Raw genomic sequence first — 21,709 nt, forward strand, 5'->3', positions numbered from 1 at the left:
TGCATGTTCTCTCTGGGTGTTCCAATTTCCTCCCACAGTCCAAAGACGTGCAGGTTTAGGTTGGATTGGTCGTGATAAATTGACCCTTAGTGTCAGCGGAACTAGCTAGGGTAAATGGGGTGATGAGGATAGGGCCTGGGTGGGATTGTGGTCAGTTCAGATTTGATGGGCCAAATGGCCTCCTTTTGCACTGTAGGAGTCTATGGTTCTATGTGATTGGAAAATTACGAATCTATTCAAAAAAAGGAGGGGGACAGAGAGCAAGAGATTACAGGTCAGTTAGTCTAATGTCTGTCATAGAGAAATTGTGAGTAGCAACTATTAAAGATGTTATAGCAGGGCAATTGGAAAAAAATCAAGGTAATCTACCTTGGTTTTGTGAAAGGGGAATCATATTTAACCAATTAATGAAGTTCTTTGAGTTCTGTGGATAAAGGTAAACCAGTGGATGTGCTGTACTTAGATTTCCAGAAGACATTTCATAGAATCATAGAACCCTACAGCGTAGAAAGAGACCCTTCAGCCCATCGAGTCTGCACTGAACACAATCCCACCCAGGCCCTACCCCCATCTCCCTACATATTATACCCACTAATCCCTCTAACCTACACATCCCTGGACACTAAGGGGCAATTTCTTAGCACGGCCAATCAACCTAACCCGCACATCTTTGGACTGTGGGAAGAAACTGGAGTACCCGGAGGAAACCCACGCAGACACGAGGAGAATGTGCAAACTCCACACAGACAGTGACCTGAGCCCAGGGAATCGAACCCAGGACCCTGGAGCTGTGAAGCAGAAGTGCTAACCCACTGTACTGCCCATTTGTTAAGGTGCCACATATTTTCTATTCATTCATGGAACATCGCTGACGGGACATTTATTACCCAACACTAATTGGCCCTTGAACTGAATGGTTTGCTCGGCCATTTCAGAGGGCAGTTAAGAGTCAACCACATCAAAAGTTACTGTGGAAGATAAAAGCTCAGTGTGTTGGCATGTTGGCATTGGATAGAAGGTTGGCTGGCTATCAGGAAACAGACTTGGCAGAAATGGGTCCTTTTCTGGTTGGCAGGATGTGTGTCAGGGATCAGCGCTGAAGCCTCAACTGTTGACAAAGATAGGTAGAAAGTAAATTGTGAAGAGGGACATAAAGAGGCTGTAGAGGGATTGACATGGGATGTGGGAGTGGGCAAAGAATGGCGTATAATGTGGGAAATGTGAAATTGTCCATTTTGTCAGAAAGAATAAAAAAGAAGCTTATTCTCTAAACAGTGAGAGGTTGCAGAGCTCTGAGGCGCAGAGGGATCTGAGTGTCCTAGTGCATAAATCACAAAAAGCTAATGTACAAATCTCCCACCCCCAGTTTGATCCGTTTAGCCTCAATGTGACCTTGGCTGTATCCGTGACTGCTTTCCCATTGGCTGTCTGGACCTTGTTTAAATACCTGCAGCAGGTTTCCTGCCTGGCCCCGCCTGTCTGGGTCATTTATATACTCACAGGTGATCCCAGACTGTGACCAAGCTCATGCGCCAGAGTCAGTTGGACTATTCTCAGAGGAAGTTGGTTGCCGTAGTTCTGCACTGTGACCAGGCCTGTATTCAGATGCTTGGAGCAGACCCCTCCAATGGGCCCTATGAGAAAGTCAATGCCTGTGGTTATAACTGGGAGTTGCAGCTATCAGTACAGCAGCCTGTCTGGTCAATATTCTGAAAGACAAGGGGCAGAATCTTCCCAAAACAATTCAAAGTGTTGGTCAGTAGGTTCCCTCAGTGAGGTAATTAATGGGAATTTATAGCACTCTGTGCAATTCAGGAGCTGCAATGTGATTCTCGCCAGTAGAGGGGGTGGAGTTTCAGCTCACCTGAGACACCAGCTGCTGAGCTCCAGGGGCACTGTTGTGCAGTGTATTGTGACTGGGAGATCTGTCACTCCTCCCCACTCCCCCAACATGGCATCATCCCCGCTCTCCCCAACACCCCCCTGACCACCCGGGGGGCTTCAATGGCATCATATCAGATCCCCGTTGGTGGGGGCCATCTGTCATCCTCACTGGTGAGGACCTCGAAGGGTGAGCGGTCTAAGGTTGTTAATGACATGTAAAACTCAGAGCCTGAGTATGCTGGGGAACCTGGGCGAGGGGAGGAGCTCATTTGAGTGGAGGCTGCCTCGTGTGAGCCTACTTCCTGCTAAAGTGCCCAGCTGGAGGAGGAAACCCATGAAGACATGGGGAGAATGTGCAAACTCCGGACAGCCACCCGAGGCTGGAATCAAACTTGGTGTCTGGTGTTGTACACCGGCAGCACTGACAGAGGGGGTGTGTTTGATAGTAACTCAACAGCAAACAGTCTTCACCGACTAGCTGCTGTGTTAATAAGGGTGTGAGCTCAGAGTGAAGGGAGGCCAAAGCTTAATAATGTTCAGGAGGTCAGCTCGCTGGCCTGGATACAACACAGTACGGAGCGTTAATCTGTATACAGCCAAATAGAGCAGCGAGTGTGAAACAGTACAGAATGAGAATGATTGCAGTGTCCACTGAAAACTGTTTCTCCCCATGTGTAAAGTCAATAAATTTGACCTTACATTAGAACTGAGCTTTAGTCATGTCCTCTGGATGGTGCAAGGCTTTACAGGCAATGAGGTATTTTGCCTGTAGTCACACAAAGCACATACAGCACCGTCAATATCTTGTGCAGAGCTCTGGGTTCAGGCACATCACTGGATTAGGTTAGAGAAGGATTGATACTGAATAACAAACTGATTCCTATTTATCAGCAGGCTGTAAGATCTGCTGCAATCCCAAAATAATCCTTCCAAAATCACAGGGATTTAATGAGTGTATGTTGTCACACTAAACTCACTCTCCCTTTCTCTGTCCATAGTAGAGAAAGGGGAACAGAACTAAGAGTGACATGTTGTGAAGCTTTTCATTTTACACTATAGGTTCACGAGGCTGATACCGGAGATGAGGGGGTTAGCCTATGAACAAAGAACAAAAACAGCCCGGGAAACAGGCCCTTCGGCCCAACGAGCCCGTGCCGCCATTTTAACATTACCAGTCCCGTCCTCCACCCATGACCCTTATGGCCATCCAGATTGAGGGAAACTAACTTAGGGACAATTTATTACCTCCAATCAGCCTAATAGCACATCTTTGGGGTGTGGGAGGAAACCGGAGCACCCGGAGGAAACCCACGCAAGCACGGGGAGAATGCGCAAACTCCCACAGACACCGGCCCAAATCCATGTATCTGCACAGCAATCAGTGATAGTCACTGAGCTGTCGTGTTGCCCAGCATCTGGTCCAGTTTAAGCACACACTAACGACGTGAAGTACTAGGCTATTTTCGAAACATCCAAGAGCAGCCCTCGCACGACCCACCACGTGTATGCCCCTCGTTGGACAACAAGGCGGACTGAAGCGCCTGTGGATTAAAAAAGTAAAACATCAGTGTCATCCACTTCCTTATACATTCCCAGGGATGTCCCAAGGCTCCTGAACCTTATTTAAAGCAGTCTCCTATATCCCTCCATCTCCATCCCACTCATGTGCCTGTCTAAGTTACTCTTAAACAACTCCAGTGTGCCTGCCTCCACCAGCTTGCTTGGCAGAGCATTCCATACCCCCACTACCCTCTAGTCCTTGTGCATGAACCTGTGTCATTTCTAACCAGTGTAAATGAGCCATGCTATGAGCTTGACCGATGATGTTAAGTTGGTTGTTAATGTCGTTATTAGCACACTCAGGATTGTTTAGCAACTGCTGCCCGATTGCAGAATCACAGTTAGTTTTGGGTTTTCTAAGCAAGGGCAGGTTGAATACAGTTTTCACTCTGTCAATTCCAAACAACCAAAATAATCTGCTGTCTGATTCCATCAGGCAGTCGGGAAGCCGATGTACCTTGTATCTGGCAAATGGAATTTAATGTTGGCAAGTGTGAGGTGGTCCACTTTGGTAGGAAGAATGGTAGGAAGGACTATTACTTACGTGGAGAAAAACTGCAGCAGGCGACGGTGCAGAGGGACCTCGGGGTCCTTGTGCATGAGTCGCAAAAACCCAGCCTGCAGGTGCAGCAGGTGGTCAGGAAGGCGAATGGGATGCTGGCCTTCATAGCGAGGGGGATTGAATATAAAAGTAGGGAGGTCTTGCTGCGGCTGTATAGGGCATTGGTGAGGCCGCAGCTGGAGTACTGTGTGCAGTTTTGGGCGCCGTACTTACGCAAGGATATTTTAGCCTTGGAGGGAGTGCAGAGGAGGTTTACTAGGCTGATACCGGAGTTGAGGGCGTTGGACTATGAGGAGAGGCTGAATAAACTGGGCTTGTACTCGTTAGAGTTTCGAAGAATGAGGGGAGATCTCATTGAGACGTATAAGATGATGAATGGGATGGATAGGATAGAGGTGGAGAGACTCTTCCCGCTCAGAAAGGACAGTAGGACTAGGGGGCACAGCCTCAAGATAAAGGGGGGCGGTTTAGAACGGAGTTGAGGAGGAACTTCTTCACTCAAAGGGTGGTGAATCTCTGGAATTCTCTGCCCGTTGAAGTGGTGGAGGCTGCCTCGCTAAATATATTTAAGACGCGGGTTGATAGGTTTTTGATAAGAGAGGGGATTAAGGGTTATGGGGAGAGGGCGGGAAAGTGGAACTGAGCCACGACAGATCAGCCATGATCTTATTGAATGGTGGGGCAGGCTCGAAGGGCTAGATGGCCTACTCCTGCTCCTATTTCTTATGTTCTTATGTATCGTGCTGCCACTATAATAGATACACAACCTTGCTGTGGGAGACAGGATGTCATCTGGACTCACAGTGACATTGTGCGCAAACAGAAAAACATGAAGTGGTTGGGGGTGGGGGTGATTCAGGTTCAACAAGTGGGCGTAGCAAATGTGAAGATTGTGGGATCAGTTGGAAGTAAAATTCCTGATATTAGCAGAAAACAGAGGGCCTGTATTTATATATCCAGAAACTCAGGACATTCCAATGTTCTTCATAGCCAGTAAAGAAAGCACTTTTTTAAACGTCATCACTACTGTTTGCAGTTAATTCCCACACACAGCAAGATCCCGCAAACTGCAATGAATTAAACAGACAAATAAACATTGTTAAATGTTGGATGGGACACCAAGAGATCTTGTCTGCTCTGCTTCAGAGAGTGTCATGGGAATTTTTACATCGACCCCCGGGCACAGATTTAACATCTCTTTAAAAGGTGGAAGTTCTGACAACGCAGCACCCTCTCAGTACTGCACAACCAGGTTAGCTTGGGAAATGTGCTCAGGTCTTGAGAGTGGGACTTGAATGTTTAAACAGCTGCCTCAGAGACACTGATACAATCACTCATTCACACTTCTGTAAGAACCGACCGTTTAGATTCAGAGAATCACTTAGGCCATTGTATCTGTGCCAGCTGAAACCTGAGCCACCCAGTCTAATCCCACTTCCTAGCATCTGATTCGGAGCCCTGCAGGTTACGGCACTTGAAGTGAAATCCAGATATCTTTTAAACAAGTTGGGGATTTCTGCCTCTGCTACCCTTTCAGGCAGTGAGTTCTACACCTTCACAACCCTCTGGGTGAAAAACATTTCCCCCAGTGGGCTGACAAGCAGCAGATGGAGTTTAATTTAGATAAATGTGAGGTGATGCATTTTGGTAGATTGAACCAGGGCAGGACTTATTTAATTAATGATAGGACATTGGAGAGAGTAATAAAACAAAGAGATCTCGGGGTACATGTTCATAGCTCCTTGAAAGTGGAGTCACAGGTGGACAGAGTGGGGAAGAAGGCATTCGGCATGCTTGGTTTCATTGGTCAGAACATTGAATACAGGAGTTGGGATGTCTTGTTGAAGTTGTACAAGACATTGGTGAGGCCACACTTGGAATACTGTGTAGAGTTCTGGTCACCCTATTATAGAAAGGATATTATTAAACTAGAAAGAGTGCAGAAAAGATTTACTAGGATGCTACCGGGACTTGATGGTTTGAGTTATAAGGAGAGGCTGGGTAGACTGGGACTTCCGTTTCTCTGGAACGTAGAAGGCTGAGGGGTGATCTTATAGAGATCTATAAAATAATGAGGGGCACAGATCAGCGAGATAGTCAATATCTTTTCCCAAAGGTAGGGGAGTCTAAAACTAGAGGGCAGAGGTTTAAGTTGAGAGGGGAGAGATACAAAAGTGTCCAGAGGGGGCAGTTTTTTTCACACAGAGGGTGATGAGTGCCTGGAACAAGCTGCCAGAGGTAGTGGTAGAGGGGGTACAATTTTGTCTTTTAAAGCATTTAGACAGTTACATGGGTAAGATGGGTATAGAGGGGTATGGGCCAAATGTGGGCAATTGGGACTAGCTTAGGGGTTTTTAATGAAGGGCAGTATGGATAAGTTGGGCCAAAGGGTCTGTTTCCATGCTGTAAACCTCTATGACTCATCTCCTCTGTAATCTTTCTGCCAGTTACATCTCAATCACGTCTCCCCTTACTCTCCTCTGTTCCAAGGGGAACAAACCTAACTTCCTCTGCTTTCTCTGTGACTCTTTGTTATAGCTCACGGAATAAAAGGGATAATAGCAACATGGATACAACATTGGCTGAATGATAGGAAGCAGAGAGTAACGGTCCATGGATATTTTTCAGGCGGGAGGACGGCTTGTAGTGGAGTTCCCCAGGGATTGGCATTGGGATCTTGCTTTTCCTGATATATATTAATGATCTAGATCTTGGTGTGCAGGGGACAATTTCAACATTTGTGGATGAACAAAACTGTGAGGAGGACAGTATAGAACTTCAAAAGGACACAGACAAGGTTATGGACTGGGCAGATAGGTGGCAGATGAAGTTCAATGTGGAGAAGTGTGAGGTGGTGCATTTTGATGGGAAGAACGTGGAGGACACAGTATAAAATAAAGGGTAAAATTCTTCCAGGAGCAGAGGGACTTGGATGTACATGTGCAGAGATCATTGAAGGTGGCAGGCCAGGCGGAGAGAGCAGATTGTAAAGCATATAGTATTCTGGGCTTTATTAATAGGGGCACAGAGTACAAGAACAAGGAGGTTATGCTGAACTTATACAAGCACTAGCCTGGAATATTGTGTACAGTTTTGGGTGCCACATTATAGGAAGGATGTGCATGCATTGGAGAGGGTGGAAAAGAGGTTTACAAGATTGGTTCCAGGGATGAGAAGCTTCAGTTATTGGAGAGATTGAGACTGCTCTCCTTGGAGAGAAGAAGGTTAAGAGGAGATTTGATAGAGATGTTCAGAATCATGTCTTGCCTGGACAGGATAGATAGGGAGAAACTGTTCCCACTCATAAAAGGATCAAGAACTGGAAGGCCCAGATTTAAAGTGATTTACAAAAGAAACAAATATGATGTGAGAAAATGTTTCCTTACACAGTGAGTGGTTGGGGTCTGCCTGGAGATGTGGTGGAGGGCAGGTTCTATCGAGTCATTGAAGAGAACATTAGATGATTATTTCAAGAGAAACGTTACGCAGGGGTACAGCGAATGGCACTAAGTCATGGGGCACATTTGGGGAGTTGGTAATGGGCCTCCATCTGCACTGTAACAGTTCTGTAACTCTGTGAATAAAGTCACAGTTCTTGTGAAGTGTTGTAAAGAGGGATTTTCCTTACCAGAGTTCCCTTGCCACGCGATTCCCAGTACGCCACTGTAATCTCGATCTGTCAGGAGGTACGACAAACAGTAGTTGCTCCAGTTTCTGCTGGAATATAATTCCAGCAGTTTCTCGATGCTGATGAAGCGGGTGTGGAGTGGATTGGTCGCGTTATATTCTGAGTCAATCTAAAATTCAAAAATTCATTCGTGGCTTTATTACTAAACACTGAAAGAAAGACAGAGAGACTGCAGAAACCACACCGCCAAGAGATTAAAACCAACACTGGGAAGAGATGCATCTGATCTGGCCTGATGGAGTTAACCTTTCCTTGTTGGAGGTGTTCTTTGTGAAGTGTGTGTGGAACCACTTTAACCACATTCACACTGAATATGGGACTGGCAGTTCAGATTGGCAATCTCAGTCAGAAGAGATTTTGTTTTGCAGAGTAAGATTGGCATGCCGGAGAGTTGTGTACAGCGACTGGGTGAATTCTGCTCTCAATACTCACTTCTTGGGGTATAGATCGTGACAAACTAGACTGAGAAATATGAAAGAATGGAATAGAGAGTGAGAATTTCTTGGAATCAATGGGTGCTTTTCTGGTTGGCAGTTGGTGACTGGTGGAGTGCCGCAGGGGCCTCAACTGTTTACCATACACATAGACGGTCTGGAGGAGGGGACCGAGTGTCGGGTGACAAAGTTTGCTGATGACACGAAGATGACTGGGAAAGCGAATTGTGTGGAGGACACAGAAAGGCTACAGAGAGATCTGGATAGGCTGAGCGAGTGGGCGAGGACCTGGCAGATGGAGTATAATGTTAGTAAGTGTGAGGTTATCCACTTTGGTAGAAATAATAGTGGGAGGAATTACTATTTAAAGGGTGAAAAGCTGCAGCATGCTACAGTGCAGAGGGACCTGGGGGTCCTTGTGCATGAGTCGCAAAAACCCAGCCTGCAGATGCAGCAGGTGGTCAGGAAGGCGAATGGGATGCTGGCCTTTATAGCGAGGGGGATAGAATATAAAAGTAGGGAGGTCTTGCTGCAACTGTATAGGGCACTGGTGAGGCCGCAACTGGAGTACTGTGTGCAGTTTTGGTCACCACACTTGCGCAAGAATATATTGGCCTCAGAGGGGGTGCAGACGAGGTTCACTAGGCTGATACCGGAGATGAGGGGGTTAGCCTATGAAGAGAGATTGAATAGACTGGGTCTGTACTCATTGGAGTTTAGAAGGATGAGGGGGGATCTTATAGAGACGTATAAGATAATGAAGGGGATGGATAGGGTAGAGGTAGAGAGATTCTTCCTGTTTAGAAAGGACAGCAGGACTAGGGGGCACAGCCTCAAGATAAGGGGGGGGGGAGCAGCTTAGGACGGAGTTGAGGAGGAACTTCTTCACTCAAAGGGTGGTGAATCTCTGGAATTCTCTGCCCGTTGAAGTGGTGGAGGCTGCCTCGCTAAATATATTTAAGTCATGGGTAGATAGGTTTCTGATAGACAGGGGAATTAAGGGTTATGGGGAGAAAGCGGGAAAGTGGAACTGATCCACTTCAGATCAGCCATGATCTTATTGAATGGCGGGGCAGGCTCGAAGGGCTAGATGGCCGACTCCTGCTCCTATTTCTTATGTTCTTATGTTGCATCAACATCAGAGTTTGGTGAATCATTTTTAAAAAGTTGTTTAACAGGACAAAGAGAAAAACTGCCAAAGTTTTTGGTCTTATACTCATCAGGACACAAGATAAACTAACGGTAAAGGGAACAGCAATTTATACTAGAAGATAAGAGAATGCTAATTGTTTAGCAAGTGGACTCTGATTGGTTGAGGTGTTGCCATGGGGAATGTTAGATTAATGGAAGCTCCCTTTTTTAAGTGATGTTATCCTCTCCTCTTTTCTTTCAGCTGGGAGGAGAAGCAGTGATGACCATTAAACATCCTGACCAGAGAGGTTAACTCTATCTCTCAGTCCGCAGTGTTAGAATCCCATGTCTTCTTGATTGATTGGAAGGATGTGGGGATCACTGGGAAGGTTGGTATTTATTGCACTGGGAAGATGATGATTGACTGGGAGATTTCCTCAGCTGCTTCTGAAGGTTGTTAGGGACCATGTTTTGGAAGTGGCAACATTCAGCACAGGGTCTGATTTAATCTCTGCGACTTGAGTACCTGTTGGACGGCATTCGCAAAGAATTCACCCTGAATATTATAGCCCATGGTCCCTTGTACAATGTGATTGGCTGTTAGACTGGCCAATGGTTAGTAGGTTGGCATGTGCCCCAAGAATTGCCTCAATACATAGATAGCCCTAAGATGTGCAGGTTAGGTGAATTGGCCACGCTAAATTGTCCCTTAGTGTCCAAACATGTGTGGGCTACCGAGATAGAATGGAGGGGAGGGCCTGGGTGGAGTCATCTTTTTGGGGTTTGATGCAGACTCAATGGTTTCCTCCTGCACAGGGATTCTATGGTTCTATAGCGTACACGGGTGTTATATTCATCACACTGGGACCATGGGCATCATTGACAAGGGCAACATTTATTTCCCATCCCTGAAGGGGGTTTGATGTAGTCAGCCAGGTTGGAGTGGAACTGGAGTTACATTAGGCTTGAGATAGGAAACTGCTCATTAACTCACAAAGACAATCCAGGACAGGCAGAAGCAAAGATTACAGAGAGGTGACATCTCACCCAGAAGAAGGAAGGAGACTGCCTAGAAATTGACCTAGATAGTGAAGTAGGGCAATTCTTTTCACCTGCAGACTATGGCTTGGATTTTTGCCACGATGGGGTGGTCCTCCATCTTCATATCTTCAACGCGGGTGCAACTGCAGTCGGGCTGAGGTTCACAAATGCCCTATTTGTGGCCAGTTGCCTCCAGTGAAGTTCTGTTCATGGAATGACTTTTTTGTGTGAATGAGGAGCGGGTATTGTTGTGATTATATTTTGGGTGAACAGAAGAATTTGTTATTTCTTTTGATCGAAACCTTTGACAAAGTTTGTGTTGTGTTTTTTATGGAAAGCCAAGGCATTCTTTCAAAACATGTCTCGTTGCGTTCGGACAAGAGGAACCCTCTCTCTCCCCGTGCCCATGACAGCTGATTCAGGTCGGCATGGGGCAGGTTTGCTGATGGTTTCCTGGCCCACCGTTAGGCTGGGGGGAGGAGGGAACTCATCATGTGGGAAACACCACAATCCCCTTCCTGCCAGCCATCACCCACCTCTGCTCCGGGTTCCAGCAGTGCTGCTAACACCAGTGTGTGTAGTACCAGCAGCAGCCACTCGCTCCTTGGTGGTATTTCTGAATATAGATAAGATGCCAGCCTCTGATTGACTTCTGTCTCGATCCCGAGGGGGCCTCTGGGGCCTGCAACCAGGGAGAGGGGCCTCAATGTTGGTGGGGAGGACCTCAATCCTTTTTGGGATGGGGGGGAGGTGTAGAGTGCCTCAATCCGAGGAGGCCTCAATCCTAGGGGAAGTCCCCTGCTGTGTTATCAGGTGGTTGGATGAAATGACAGGTGGCATGGGGATTGTGCTTGTTCTCCAACCAGCAGCTCAGACCCGTGTCACCTCCACAAAGGTGCCCCTGGGTTACTGGTCACTCTCCAGCATTATCTTACACCATTTTGGTAAGTGTATAACATGATATACTTACCAACAAATCCATCACTTGAAAGTTAGTGTGACGCATCCCCTTAAAATCCACACTCTCGTATATTCTGTTCACTCCCTTCAAATAACTGGCAATCTGAAGGAGGGCAGATAATTCATTAAATTCTTTAACATCAAGGGCAACCCTCTCCTTCTACAAAGATCTTTCATTGCTATTTATTTCGGGGTGGCAGTTCATTTTGTTTGATCACATTAATCTGCATGGTTAGCGTAGGTAGCAATTCACTGATATTGATTAATATTAATTACCATTGATTTAATATCACAGTTTAACTATAACAAATGAAGCAGCTTAACAATTTTTACCAAGGATATTGCTGGGACTTGAGAAGCTGAGTTACAGAGAGAGATTGAATAGGTTAGGACTTTATTCCCTGGAGCGTAGAAGAATGAGGGGAGATTTGATAGAGGTGTATAAGATTTTGATGGGTGTAGATACAGTGAATGCAAGCAGGCTTTTTCCACTGAGGCTAGGGGAGAAAAAAACCAGAGGGCGTGGGTTAAGGGTGAGGAGGGAAAAGTTTAAAAGGAATATTAGAACATAGAACATAGAACATAGAACACTACAGCACAAACAGGCCCTTCGGCCCACAAGTTGCGCCGACCACATCACCTACCAACCTACAGACCTATCTATAACCCTCAATCTCATTAAACCCCATATACTCATCCAGAAGTCTTTTAAAAGACCCCAGCGAGTTCGCCTCCACCACCACTGACGGCAGCCGATTCCATTCACTCACCACCCTCTGAGTGAAAAACTTACCCCTAACATCACTTCTGAACCTCCCTCCCCGCACCTTAAATCTGTGTCCTCTCGTAGCGACCATTTCAAACCGGGGAAATAGCCTCTGAGAGTCCACCCTATCTATCCCTCTCAACATTTTGTAAACTTCTATCAGGTCGCCTCTCAACCTTCGTCTCTCCAGGGAAAAGAGTCCCAGCTCCCTCAACCTAACTTCATAAGGCATGCCTCCCAGTCCAGGCAACATCCTTGTAAATCTCCTCTGCACCCTTTCAATAGCTTCTACATCCCTCCTATAGTGAGGCGACCAGAACTGCGCACAATACTCCAAATGAGGCCTGACAAGGGTCTTATAAAGTTCCAGCATTACCTCCCGACTCCTAAACTCAATCCCTCGATTAATGAAGGCCAGTACACCATACGCCTTCTTGACCACCTCCTCCACCTGCGAGGCCGATTTAAGAGTCCTGTGGACCCGGACCCCAAGATCCTTCTGCTCCTCAACACTACTCAGACTTCTGCCCTTAATAGTGTACTCGTTCATCCCGTTGGTTCTGCCAAAATGGACGACAACACATTTATCCGCGTTGAAGTCCATCTGCCACTTCTCCGCCCAGTCCTGCATCCTATCTATGTCCTGCTGCAACTTTTGCCATCCTTCCAGATCATCCACAACACCACCGACCTTCGTGTCATCAGCGAACTTACTCACCCATCCCTCCACTTCCTCATCCAGGTCATTTATGAAAATGACAAACAACAAGGGTCCCAGAACAGATCCCTGAGGCACTCCGCTGGTGACTGACCTCCATTCAGAAAAAGCCCCATCCACAACCACTCTCTGCCTTCTGCAGGCAAGCCAGTTCTGGATCCACAAGGCCAAAGGCCCTTGGATCCCATGCCCTCTCACCTTCTCAAGAAGTCTTGCATGGGGGACCTTATCAAACGCCTTGCTGAAGTCCATGTACACTACGTCCACGGCACTTCCTTCGTCAATGTGTTCAGTCACATTATCGAAGAACTCAACTAGGCTTGTAAGGCACGACCTGCCCTTGACAAATCCATGCTGACTATTCCTGATCATGTCAAACCTCTCCAAATGTTCGTAAATCTTGTCCCTCAGAAGCCTCTCCATCAGCTTACCAACCACTGAGGTCAGACTCACCGGTCGGTAATTTCCCGGGCTATCTCTGTTCCCTTTCTTAAAAATAGGAACTACATCCGCAATCCTCCAATCCTCTGGAACCTCTCCCGTCTCCATTGACGACGCAAAGATCATCGCCAGGGGTTCTGCAATCTCTTCCCTCGCCTCCCACAGTATCCTGGGGTACATCCCATCTGGTCCCGGCGACTTATCTACCTTGATAGAATTCAAAAGTTCCAACACATCCTCCTCCTTAATATTCACGTACTCAATCCTTTCCATCTGCTGCAAATCCATAACAAAATCTCCCAGATCGGCTTCCACCGTGAATACTGAGGCGAAGTACTCGTTAAGCACCTCCGCCATTTCTTCTGGTTCCACACAAACCTTTCCCCCCTCACCTTTTATCGGTCCTATCCCTTCTCTTCTTATCCTTTTACCTTTCACATATTTATAGAAGGCCTTGGGATTCTCCTTAATCTTACCCGCCAAGGTCTTCTCATGACCCCTTCTGGCTCTCCTAATTTCCCTTTTAAGTTCCCTCCTACAGTCCTTATACTCCTCAAAATCTTTAACATCTCCTAATTCCCTGAACCTCTTGTACACCTTCCTTTTCTTCCTGACTAGGTTCAACACATCCTTTGTGCACCACGGTTCCCTCGACCCACCAAAACCCCCTCGTCTCATCGGAACGTTGTCATTCAGAGCTCCAGACACACATTCCTTGAATATCTGCCACCTTCCTTCGGTACTTTTCCCTAAGAACGCCTCCTTCCAGTTTATTTGTCCAAGTATCTTCCTGACTTCTTCGTATCTCCCCTTACCCCAGACAAACACCTTCCTAGCCTGCCTGATCCTATCTCGTTCCAACGCAATTGTGAAGGAGATAGAATTATGGTCACCATATCCAAGATGCTCTCCTACCGAAAGATCCGTCACCTGCCCTGGTTCATTCGCCAGTACCAGGTCAAGTACAGCCTCTCCCCTCGTAGGCTTGTCCACATACTGCGTCAGGAAACCCTCCTGAACACACCTAACAAACTCCTCCCCATCTATACCCCTTACCCTAGGGATATTCCAGTCGATGTTTGGGAAATTGAAGTCTCCCATCACGACAACTCTGTTATTAAAACATCTCTCCAGAATCTGTTTCCCTATTTGCACTTCAACTTCCCTGTCACTATTGGGCGGCCTATAGATTACACCCAGCAAAGTTTTTGACCCTTTGCTGTTCCTAACTTCCACCCACAGAGATTCTGTAGACAATCCCTCCACGACATCCTCTTTCTCTGTAGCCATGACACTATCCCTGATCAACAGTGCCACGCCACCACCCCTTCTGCCACCCTCCCTGTCCTTCCTGAAGCACCTGAAGCCTGGCACCTGAAGTACCCAGTCCTGTCCCTGAGACATCCAAGTCTCCGTAATGGCCACCACATCACAATCCCAAACAGCTATCCACGCCCTAAGCTCATCTACCTTATTCACTATACTCCTTGCATTAAAATATATACACTTCAGCCCCTCAGTCTGGGCATTTCCCATCTCCACCACCTGTCTAACCTCCCACGCATACTGCCTGCGGTCCTCCCCTACCTGGGAGCGAACCTCCTCCGTCCCAGTTTCCCCAACACAGTTCCCTCCCCCCATCCTTTCTAGTTTAAAGTCCCCCCGGTAGCCTTAGCCAGTCTTCCCGCCAAGATACTAGTCCCCCTGGTATTTAAGTGCCACCCGTCCCTACTATAGAGGTCCCACCTACCCCTAAAGAGGTCCCAGTGATCTAGGAACCGAAATCCCTGCCCTCTACACCAGTCCCTCAGCCACGCATTCACCCTCCACCTCATTTCATTTCTTCCCTCATTCTCCCTTAGGGGGGGATTCTTCACGCAGAGAGTGGTGGGAGTGTGGAATGAGCTGCCGGATAAAGTGGGGTCACTTTTAACATTTAAGAAAAGCTTGGACGGGTTCATGGATGAGAGGGGTGTGGAGGGATATGGTCCAAGTGCAGGTCAGTGGGATTAGGCAAAAAATGGTTCGGCACAGACAAAAAGCCTGTTTCTGAGCTGTAATTTTCTCTGGTTCTGTGATTGTCATTGGGTCAGTAATGATCAAGCTGAGTGTTTGCTGCTTTGGAATTGACCAGTGTTGCTGGGTAGATGTTTGCCACTAATTGCTGCTCACTGACTAAGATTAAATAGTGCATTAAGCACTCTTTCTAAATTTGTCACTTTTCCCACACCAATCTGGATAACCCTGTGACAAATAACTCACCTCCTGAACCCCCCTCTCCAAAGCCTATCCAGAATCTGCAATGCACAAAGAATATTCTCCACTTGCCTGGATGGGTGTAGCTCCAACAACACTCAGGAAGCTCAACACCATGCATAACAAAGCAGCCCGCGTGATTGGCATCTCATCCACAAACATTCACTCCCTCCACACTCCACACACAGTGATAGCCGCGTGTACCATCTACAAGATGCACTGCGGCAACTCACTACAGTTCCTTAGGCAGCACCTTCCAAACCCATGATCTCTACCCTCAGCAGATACCTGGGGAACACCACTGTCAGCAATTCCTTCACTGTCACTGGGTCAAAACCCTGGATCAAGAAGGCAGCTCATCACCACCTTCTCGAGGGCAATTAGGAATGAGTTTACCTGGTCAATGCAGGCTACATCCCATCAACAAATGTTTAAAGAGTTAAAGTGAAAAGATAGATCCTGTTAACAGCTATAGTCAGAACCTGACGAGTTCAAGATGAGAAGCTTTGAAATGTACCTTTTTCAGCATCATCTAGATTCTGTATTAACAACACTCCACATTCAAACTTCAGGGTGCAAATTCTTTGAGTTGCACTGGTTTTGATCAAACAAGGTGAGTTTTAATATTCTTTCCACCTCCAGAGGCAGTTCCACCAGCGCTGTCCCTCTCTGCCAACCACTCTCTCTGTACATTGATATCCACAGTGCCTGCTCTTTCCCTGGATCAAGTCCATCGCTCCTACACTTGGTAGGATTGGGTAATTAGAAACTCTCGTGGAGAATGGTTTTTATTTATATTTGTTTGGACCCTGGACCAGAATCCCAAATTACATTAGAAAACCAGATCCAATAATGTTTCTACTTTGGCGTTAACCTGATGATAGGATGCTTCTCTTCAGGAGTAATTCCTTTGACAGATTAGGGATCCTTTATAATAAAACAAACTTTATTTAATAACACAGTTTAACTATAACAAATGAAGCAGCTTAACTATTTTACCAAATGAACAATATTTAAACATGAAAAGAAACAACTCTAATTTCTAACTTATCTCTGTTTCAGTTCCAAATAAGCAACATTATTCTTACAGAATCAGAAAACACTTTAAATACAATTAGAAATTATAAATACATTTGCAATAGTCAGCCTGAAGCTTTCAGAGTTTTTATTTCCAGAGCACTGTAGACCTCTGTCTTTAAACAAACCCCAGTCAGAACGGGATAAGGGTCATGGGTGGAGGGGGGGACTGGCGGTGTTAAGATGGCAGCGCGGGCTCGTTGGTCCAAAGGGCCTGTTTCCCGGGCTGTTTTTGTTCTTTGTTTCTTTTTTAAAGCTGTTTTTCTGTGCTACATACTGAGCTCCTAGAATCATAGAATCTCTACAGGGTAGAAGGAGGCCATTTGGCCAATTGAGCCTGCACTGACCACATTTCCACCCAGTCTCTACCCCCATAACCCCTTGCATTTACCCTAGCTTGTCCCCCTGACAGTAAGGGGCAATTTATGGCTAATCCACCTAACCCGCTCATTTTGATTTGATTTATTATTGTCACATGTATTAGTATACAGCGAAAAGTATTGTTTCTTGCACAGAATACAGACAAAGCATACTGTTCATAGAGAAGGAGAAGAGAGTGCAGAATGTAATATTACAGTCATAGCCAGGGTGTAAGGAAAGATCAACGCAGTGCGAGGTAAAAGTCTGATGCAGCAGAGAAGAAACTGTTCTTGAGTCGGTTGATACGTGTCCTCAGACTTTTGTATCTTTTACCCGATGGAAGAAGGTGGAAGAGAGAATGTCCGGGGTACATGGAGTCCTTAATTATACTGGCTGCTTTTCCAAGGCAGCGGGAAGTGCAGACAGAGTCAATGGGTGGGAGGCTGGTTTGTGTGATGGATTGGGGCTACATTCACGACCTTTTGTAGTTCCTTGTGGTCTTGGGCAGAGCAGGAGCCCGTACCAAGCTGTGATACAACCAGAAAGTTGGTGCATCTGTAAAAGTTGGTGAGAGTTGTAGCGGACATGCCAAATTTCCTTCGTCTTCTGAGAAAATAGAGGCATTGGTGGGGCTTTCTTAACTATAGTGTAGGCATGGGGGGATGGGGGGGCGGGGGGGTGTGGAGGGGGGTGGAAACAGGATAGGCTTTTGGTGGTCAGGACACCTAAAACCTTGAAGCTCTTGACCATTTCTACCTCATCCCCATTGATGTAGACAGGGGCATGTTCTCTACTACACTTCCTGAAGTCGATAACAATTTCCTTCATTTTGTTGACATTAAGGAAGAGATTATTGTCATCGCACCAGTTCACCAGAAGCGTTACCTTTTTCCATCTCATCATTGTTTGAGATGCGACCCACTATGGTGGTGTTGTCAGCAACCCACTATGGTGGTATATATGGACTTTAGTAAGGCGTTCGATAAGGTTCACCATGGTAGGCTTCTGCAGAAAATGCAGATGTATGGGATTGAGGGTAATCTAGGAAGTTGGATCAGGAATTGGTTAGCAGATAGGAGACAGAGGGTGGTGGTTGATGGTAAATATTCATCATGGAGTTCGGTTACGAGTGGTGTGCCTCAGGGATCTGTTTTGGGGCCACTGTTGTTTGTAATTTTTATTAATGATCTGGATGAGGGTATAGTTGGGTGGATTAGTAAATTTGCTGATGACACCAAAGTTGGAGGTGTGGTAGATTGTGAGGAAGGGTGTCATAGTTTGCAGGAAGACTTAGACAGGTTGCAGAGCTGGGCCGAGAGGTGGCGGATGGAGTTTAATGCGGACAAGTGTGAGGTAATTCACTTTGGTAGGAGCAACAGATGTGTTGAGTATAGGGCTAACGGGAGGACTTTGAATAGTGTGGATGAGCAGAGGGATCTAGGTGTATGTGTACATAGATCCCTGAAAGTTGGGAATCAAGTAGATAAGGTTGTTAAGAAGGCATACGGTGTCTTGGCGTTTATTGGTAGGGGGATTGAATTTAGGAGTCGCAGCGTCATGTTGCAACTGTACACAACTCTGGTGTGGCCGCACTTGGAGTATTGTGTGCAGTTCTGGTCCCCACATTACAGGAAGGATGTGGAGGCTTTGGAGAGGGTGCAGAGGAGGTTTACTAGGATGTTGCCTGGTATGGTGGGGAGGTCCTATGAGGAGAGACTGAGGGATTTAGGGTTGTTTTCATTGGAAAGAAGGCGGCTAAGAGGGGATCTTATTGAAACATATAAGATGATTAGAGGTTTAGATAGGGTGGACAGTGATAGCCTTTTTCCTCGGATGGAGAAAGCTAGCATGAGGGGGCATGGCTTTAAATTAAGGGGGGGTAGTTATAGGACGGATGTCAGGGGTAGGTTCTTTACCCAGAGGGTGGTGAGGGATTGGAATGCCCTGCCTGCTGCAGTTGTAAATGCGCCTAGTTTGGGGGCGTTTAAGAGATCTCTGGATAGGTTTATGGACGATAAGGGATTGGTATAGGCTAGTGGGTCATTGTTTTTGTAACTGGTCGGTGCAACATCGTGGGCCGAAGGGCCTGTTCTGCGCTGTAATGTTCTATGTTCTATGTTTAACTTGAACATTGAGTTGGCCACACAGACAGAGGTGTATAAGGAGCTGAGGACACAGCCTTGTGGGGCACCGGTGTTGAGGGTGATGGTGGAGGAGGTGTTGTTGCCGATCCTTACTGATTGTGCTCTGTGAGGTTCGGAAGTTCAGGATCCTGTTGCAGAGGGAGGAGCCAAAGCCCAGGCCACAGAGTTTGGAGATGAGTTTTGTAGGAATAATGTGTTGAAGACTGAGCTGTAATCAATAAATAGGAGTCTGGCATAGATGTCTTTGTTATCTAGGTGTTCCAGGGTTGAGTGCAGGGCCAGGGAGATGGCGTCTGCTGTGGACCTGTTGCGGTGGTAGGAGAAAACCGGAGCATCCCGGAGGAAACCCATACAGACACGGGGAGAGCATGCAAACTCCACACAGACAGTGACCCGAGCCAGAAATTGAAGCCGGGTTCCTGGTACTGTGAAGCAGCAGTGCTAACCACTGTGCCACCATGCCTCCTTGGATTAAGCACATTATGACAAGGCCCTGTCAATCTAAACTCACCTTCCACTCCTTTAATCAAAAAGGGCAGGTGACCTGCACTTTTTGTAAACAAAAGTCTCTCCTAAGTACATTGCTGACATGAGTAAGCATCCTGCTCTCCCAGCTGTATTCCTTCCAAACATGCTGACTACCCGTAGAAAAATGCTGAATTTTAAAACATTCCCCTGAACATAAAAGAACGTATTTATATTTATGCCTGTAGCAACTACTATCATAGAACATAGAACATAGAACATTACAGCGCAGAATTACATCACATATTGCTGCTGTATTTTCTCAGTGCATTCATCTTTTGTAAGAAATGTTTCCTGTGCCTGTGTTCTGCCAGGAACTGGAAGTGAGTTCCCATCAGGCAAAGATGTTGAAAAATGAACTCGAGTTCCAAACATCACTGAGTCTGCGTATTGGGAAGCTCCTCCTGAACTCCTGACATTACTGAGCCTGTGCATTAGGTCAGACTGACACCCTGAGCTACAGGCAACCTGTACATTGACCCAGTAAAGGTGGTGGCCCTGATCACTAACTGGAAAGTTGAAGGTGGACAGGAAAGCCACTGGATTTTACATTCCTTGGGCAGTTATTTGGCTGAAGTTGTGGATTTACCCCCTACGAGGGATGACGCCCCTCCTCTGAGAGTTGTCAGCCAACCAGAGGACCAGTAGCTCTCCTATCCCAACAGCGCCACTGGGCATGGTGGCCACGGCTGGCACTGCAGCCAGACCCCAAGCAGAACAGTGCGGGAGGGTGGCCTGGTAGAAATTAGGGGGATTGGCTACAGCGGAGCCAATCAGGCTCACCGCAATGAGGGGGGGATAGGGGTCAGCCATTGGGAGGCCAGGAATAGGGGTGGGATTTCAATCAGGAGTGGCCCTTCCTCTTGGGGGGTCTCTCCTTGGGTCACACAGACCACCCTGGCAGCTCCTCCATGTGACGTGGGAATTTCTCACCACCAGGAAAATCCCAGCAATGGCAAGACAGGCTGAAGAGAGCTTTCACTCATCATTCCAGGCCCTTAATTAGCCCAATAGAGGGTGGGCTATCCAATACTAACTACACTGCTGGTACAAGTGTAAACACTGTTAGGCTATGAGCACGGTGCCCTTTCCTCCAACATAGCGCACCCACTTGTACACCCAACCAGCCCATTCCCTGGGTTTGGGAACATGGGACATCCCTGGGAATGTATAAGGATGTGCGTGTTATTGATGTTTTTCTCTTTTAATCCACTACGGTCCACCTTGTTGTCCAACAAGGGGCATACACGCGATGGGTCGTACGGGGGCTGCTCTTGGATGTTTCGAGAGTAGCCTAGTATTTCACGTCGTTAGTGTGTGCTTAAACTGGACCAGATACTGGGCAAGACGACAGCTCAGTGACTATCACTGATTGCTGTGCAGACACATGGATTTGGGCCAGTGTCTGTGGGAGTTTGCGCATTCTCCCCGTGCTTGCGTGGGTTTTCTCCAGGTGCTCCGGTTTCCTCCCACACCCCAAAGATGTGCTGTTAGGCTGATTGGTGTAACAAATTGTCCCTAAGTTAGTTTTCCCTCAATGTGGATGGCCATAAGCATAGATAAGGGTCATGGGTGGAGGGGGGGACTGGTGGTGTTGAGATGGCGGCGCGGGCTCGTTGGGCCGAAGGGCCTGTTTCCCAGGCTGTTTTTGTTCGTTGGGGGGCAGGAGGATGTAAGATTTCAGCCTGAACGATCCAAGATCCAAAGAAACAAAGCTGTGTTTTGGGAGAATGCTGGGGAAGGCAGGGGAGGGGGGGTGCGGGGGGTGGGTGTTTGTCAGTGAATGGAGCTCAATCTGAATTAGAAAAGTGTGTCAGCTCTGAAGTTCCTGTTGCAGATTGGCAGTTGTTTAGTGGAGCGTGCTACAGACTGGGGACACTGATCAGTGCCAGCAGTTAATGCCATGGCGTTACACTCAGGCCCTCCCACACTCAATGTTCCCAGACAGGGTTCTGATTGGAAGGCTGAAAGGTTTTAAAAGTAAACCCCGAGTGCTGATTAGCTAAGCAGGCCTCTCCTGACGGTTGCTGCTGAGTTGATCTGTAACTCTGTCTGAAATTCTCTAACCCCACACTGCAGCTCAATAGCAATGTGTACTACTTCAACGTATCAGAGCCCATCTGCTTGTAACTCACTCTCTCAACTTATACAGACCCGCATTT

At 47.0% G+C, this 21,709-nt stretch overlaps 1 protein-coding gene across 1 annotated transcript in view; it reads right to left on the reverse strand.

Annotated features, from left to right (window-relative positions):
- Positions 1-21,709, reverse strand: part of LOC145358526 (disintegrin and metalloproteinase domain-containing protein 10) — a 108,331-nt gene that overhangs the window by 36,871 nt on the left and 49,751 nt on the right. Inside the window, exons 7-9 of the mRNA XM_080212660.1 lie at positions 11,271-11,363; positions 7,635-7,803; positions 1,501-1,634 (exon numbers count right to left, since the gene is read on the reverse strand). Of these exons, the coding sequence (XP_080068786.1) occupies positions 1,501-1,634; positions 7,635-7,803; positions 11,271-11,363 (396 nt within the window). The remainder of the gene's footprint in view (positions 1-1,500; positions 1,635-7,634; positions 7,804-11,270; positions 11,364-21,709) is intronic.

Source organism: Carcharhinus amblyrhynchos, chromosome 26, assembly GCF_965287045.1.
Source record: "Carcharhinus amblyrhynchos chromosome 26, sCarAmb.v2.hapA, whole genome shotgun sequence".
NCBI classification, from domain to species: Eukaryota; Metazoa; Chordata; class Chondrichthyes; order Carcharhiniformes; family Carcharhinidae; genus Carcharhinus; species Carcharhinus amblyrhynchos.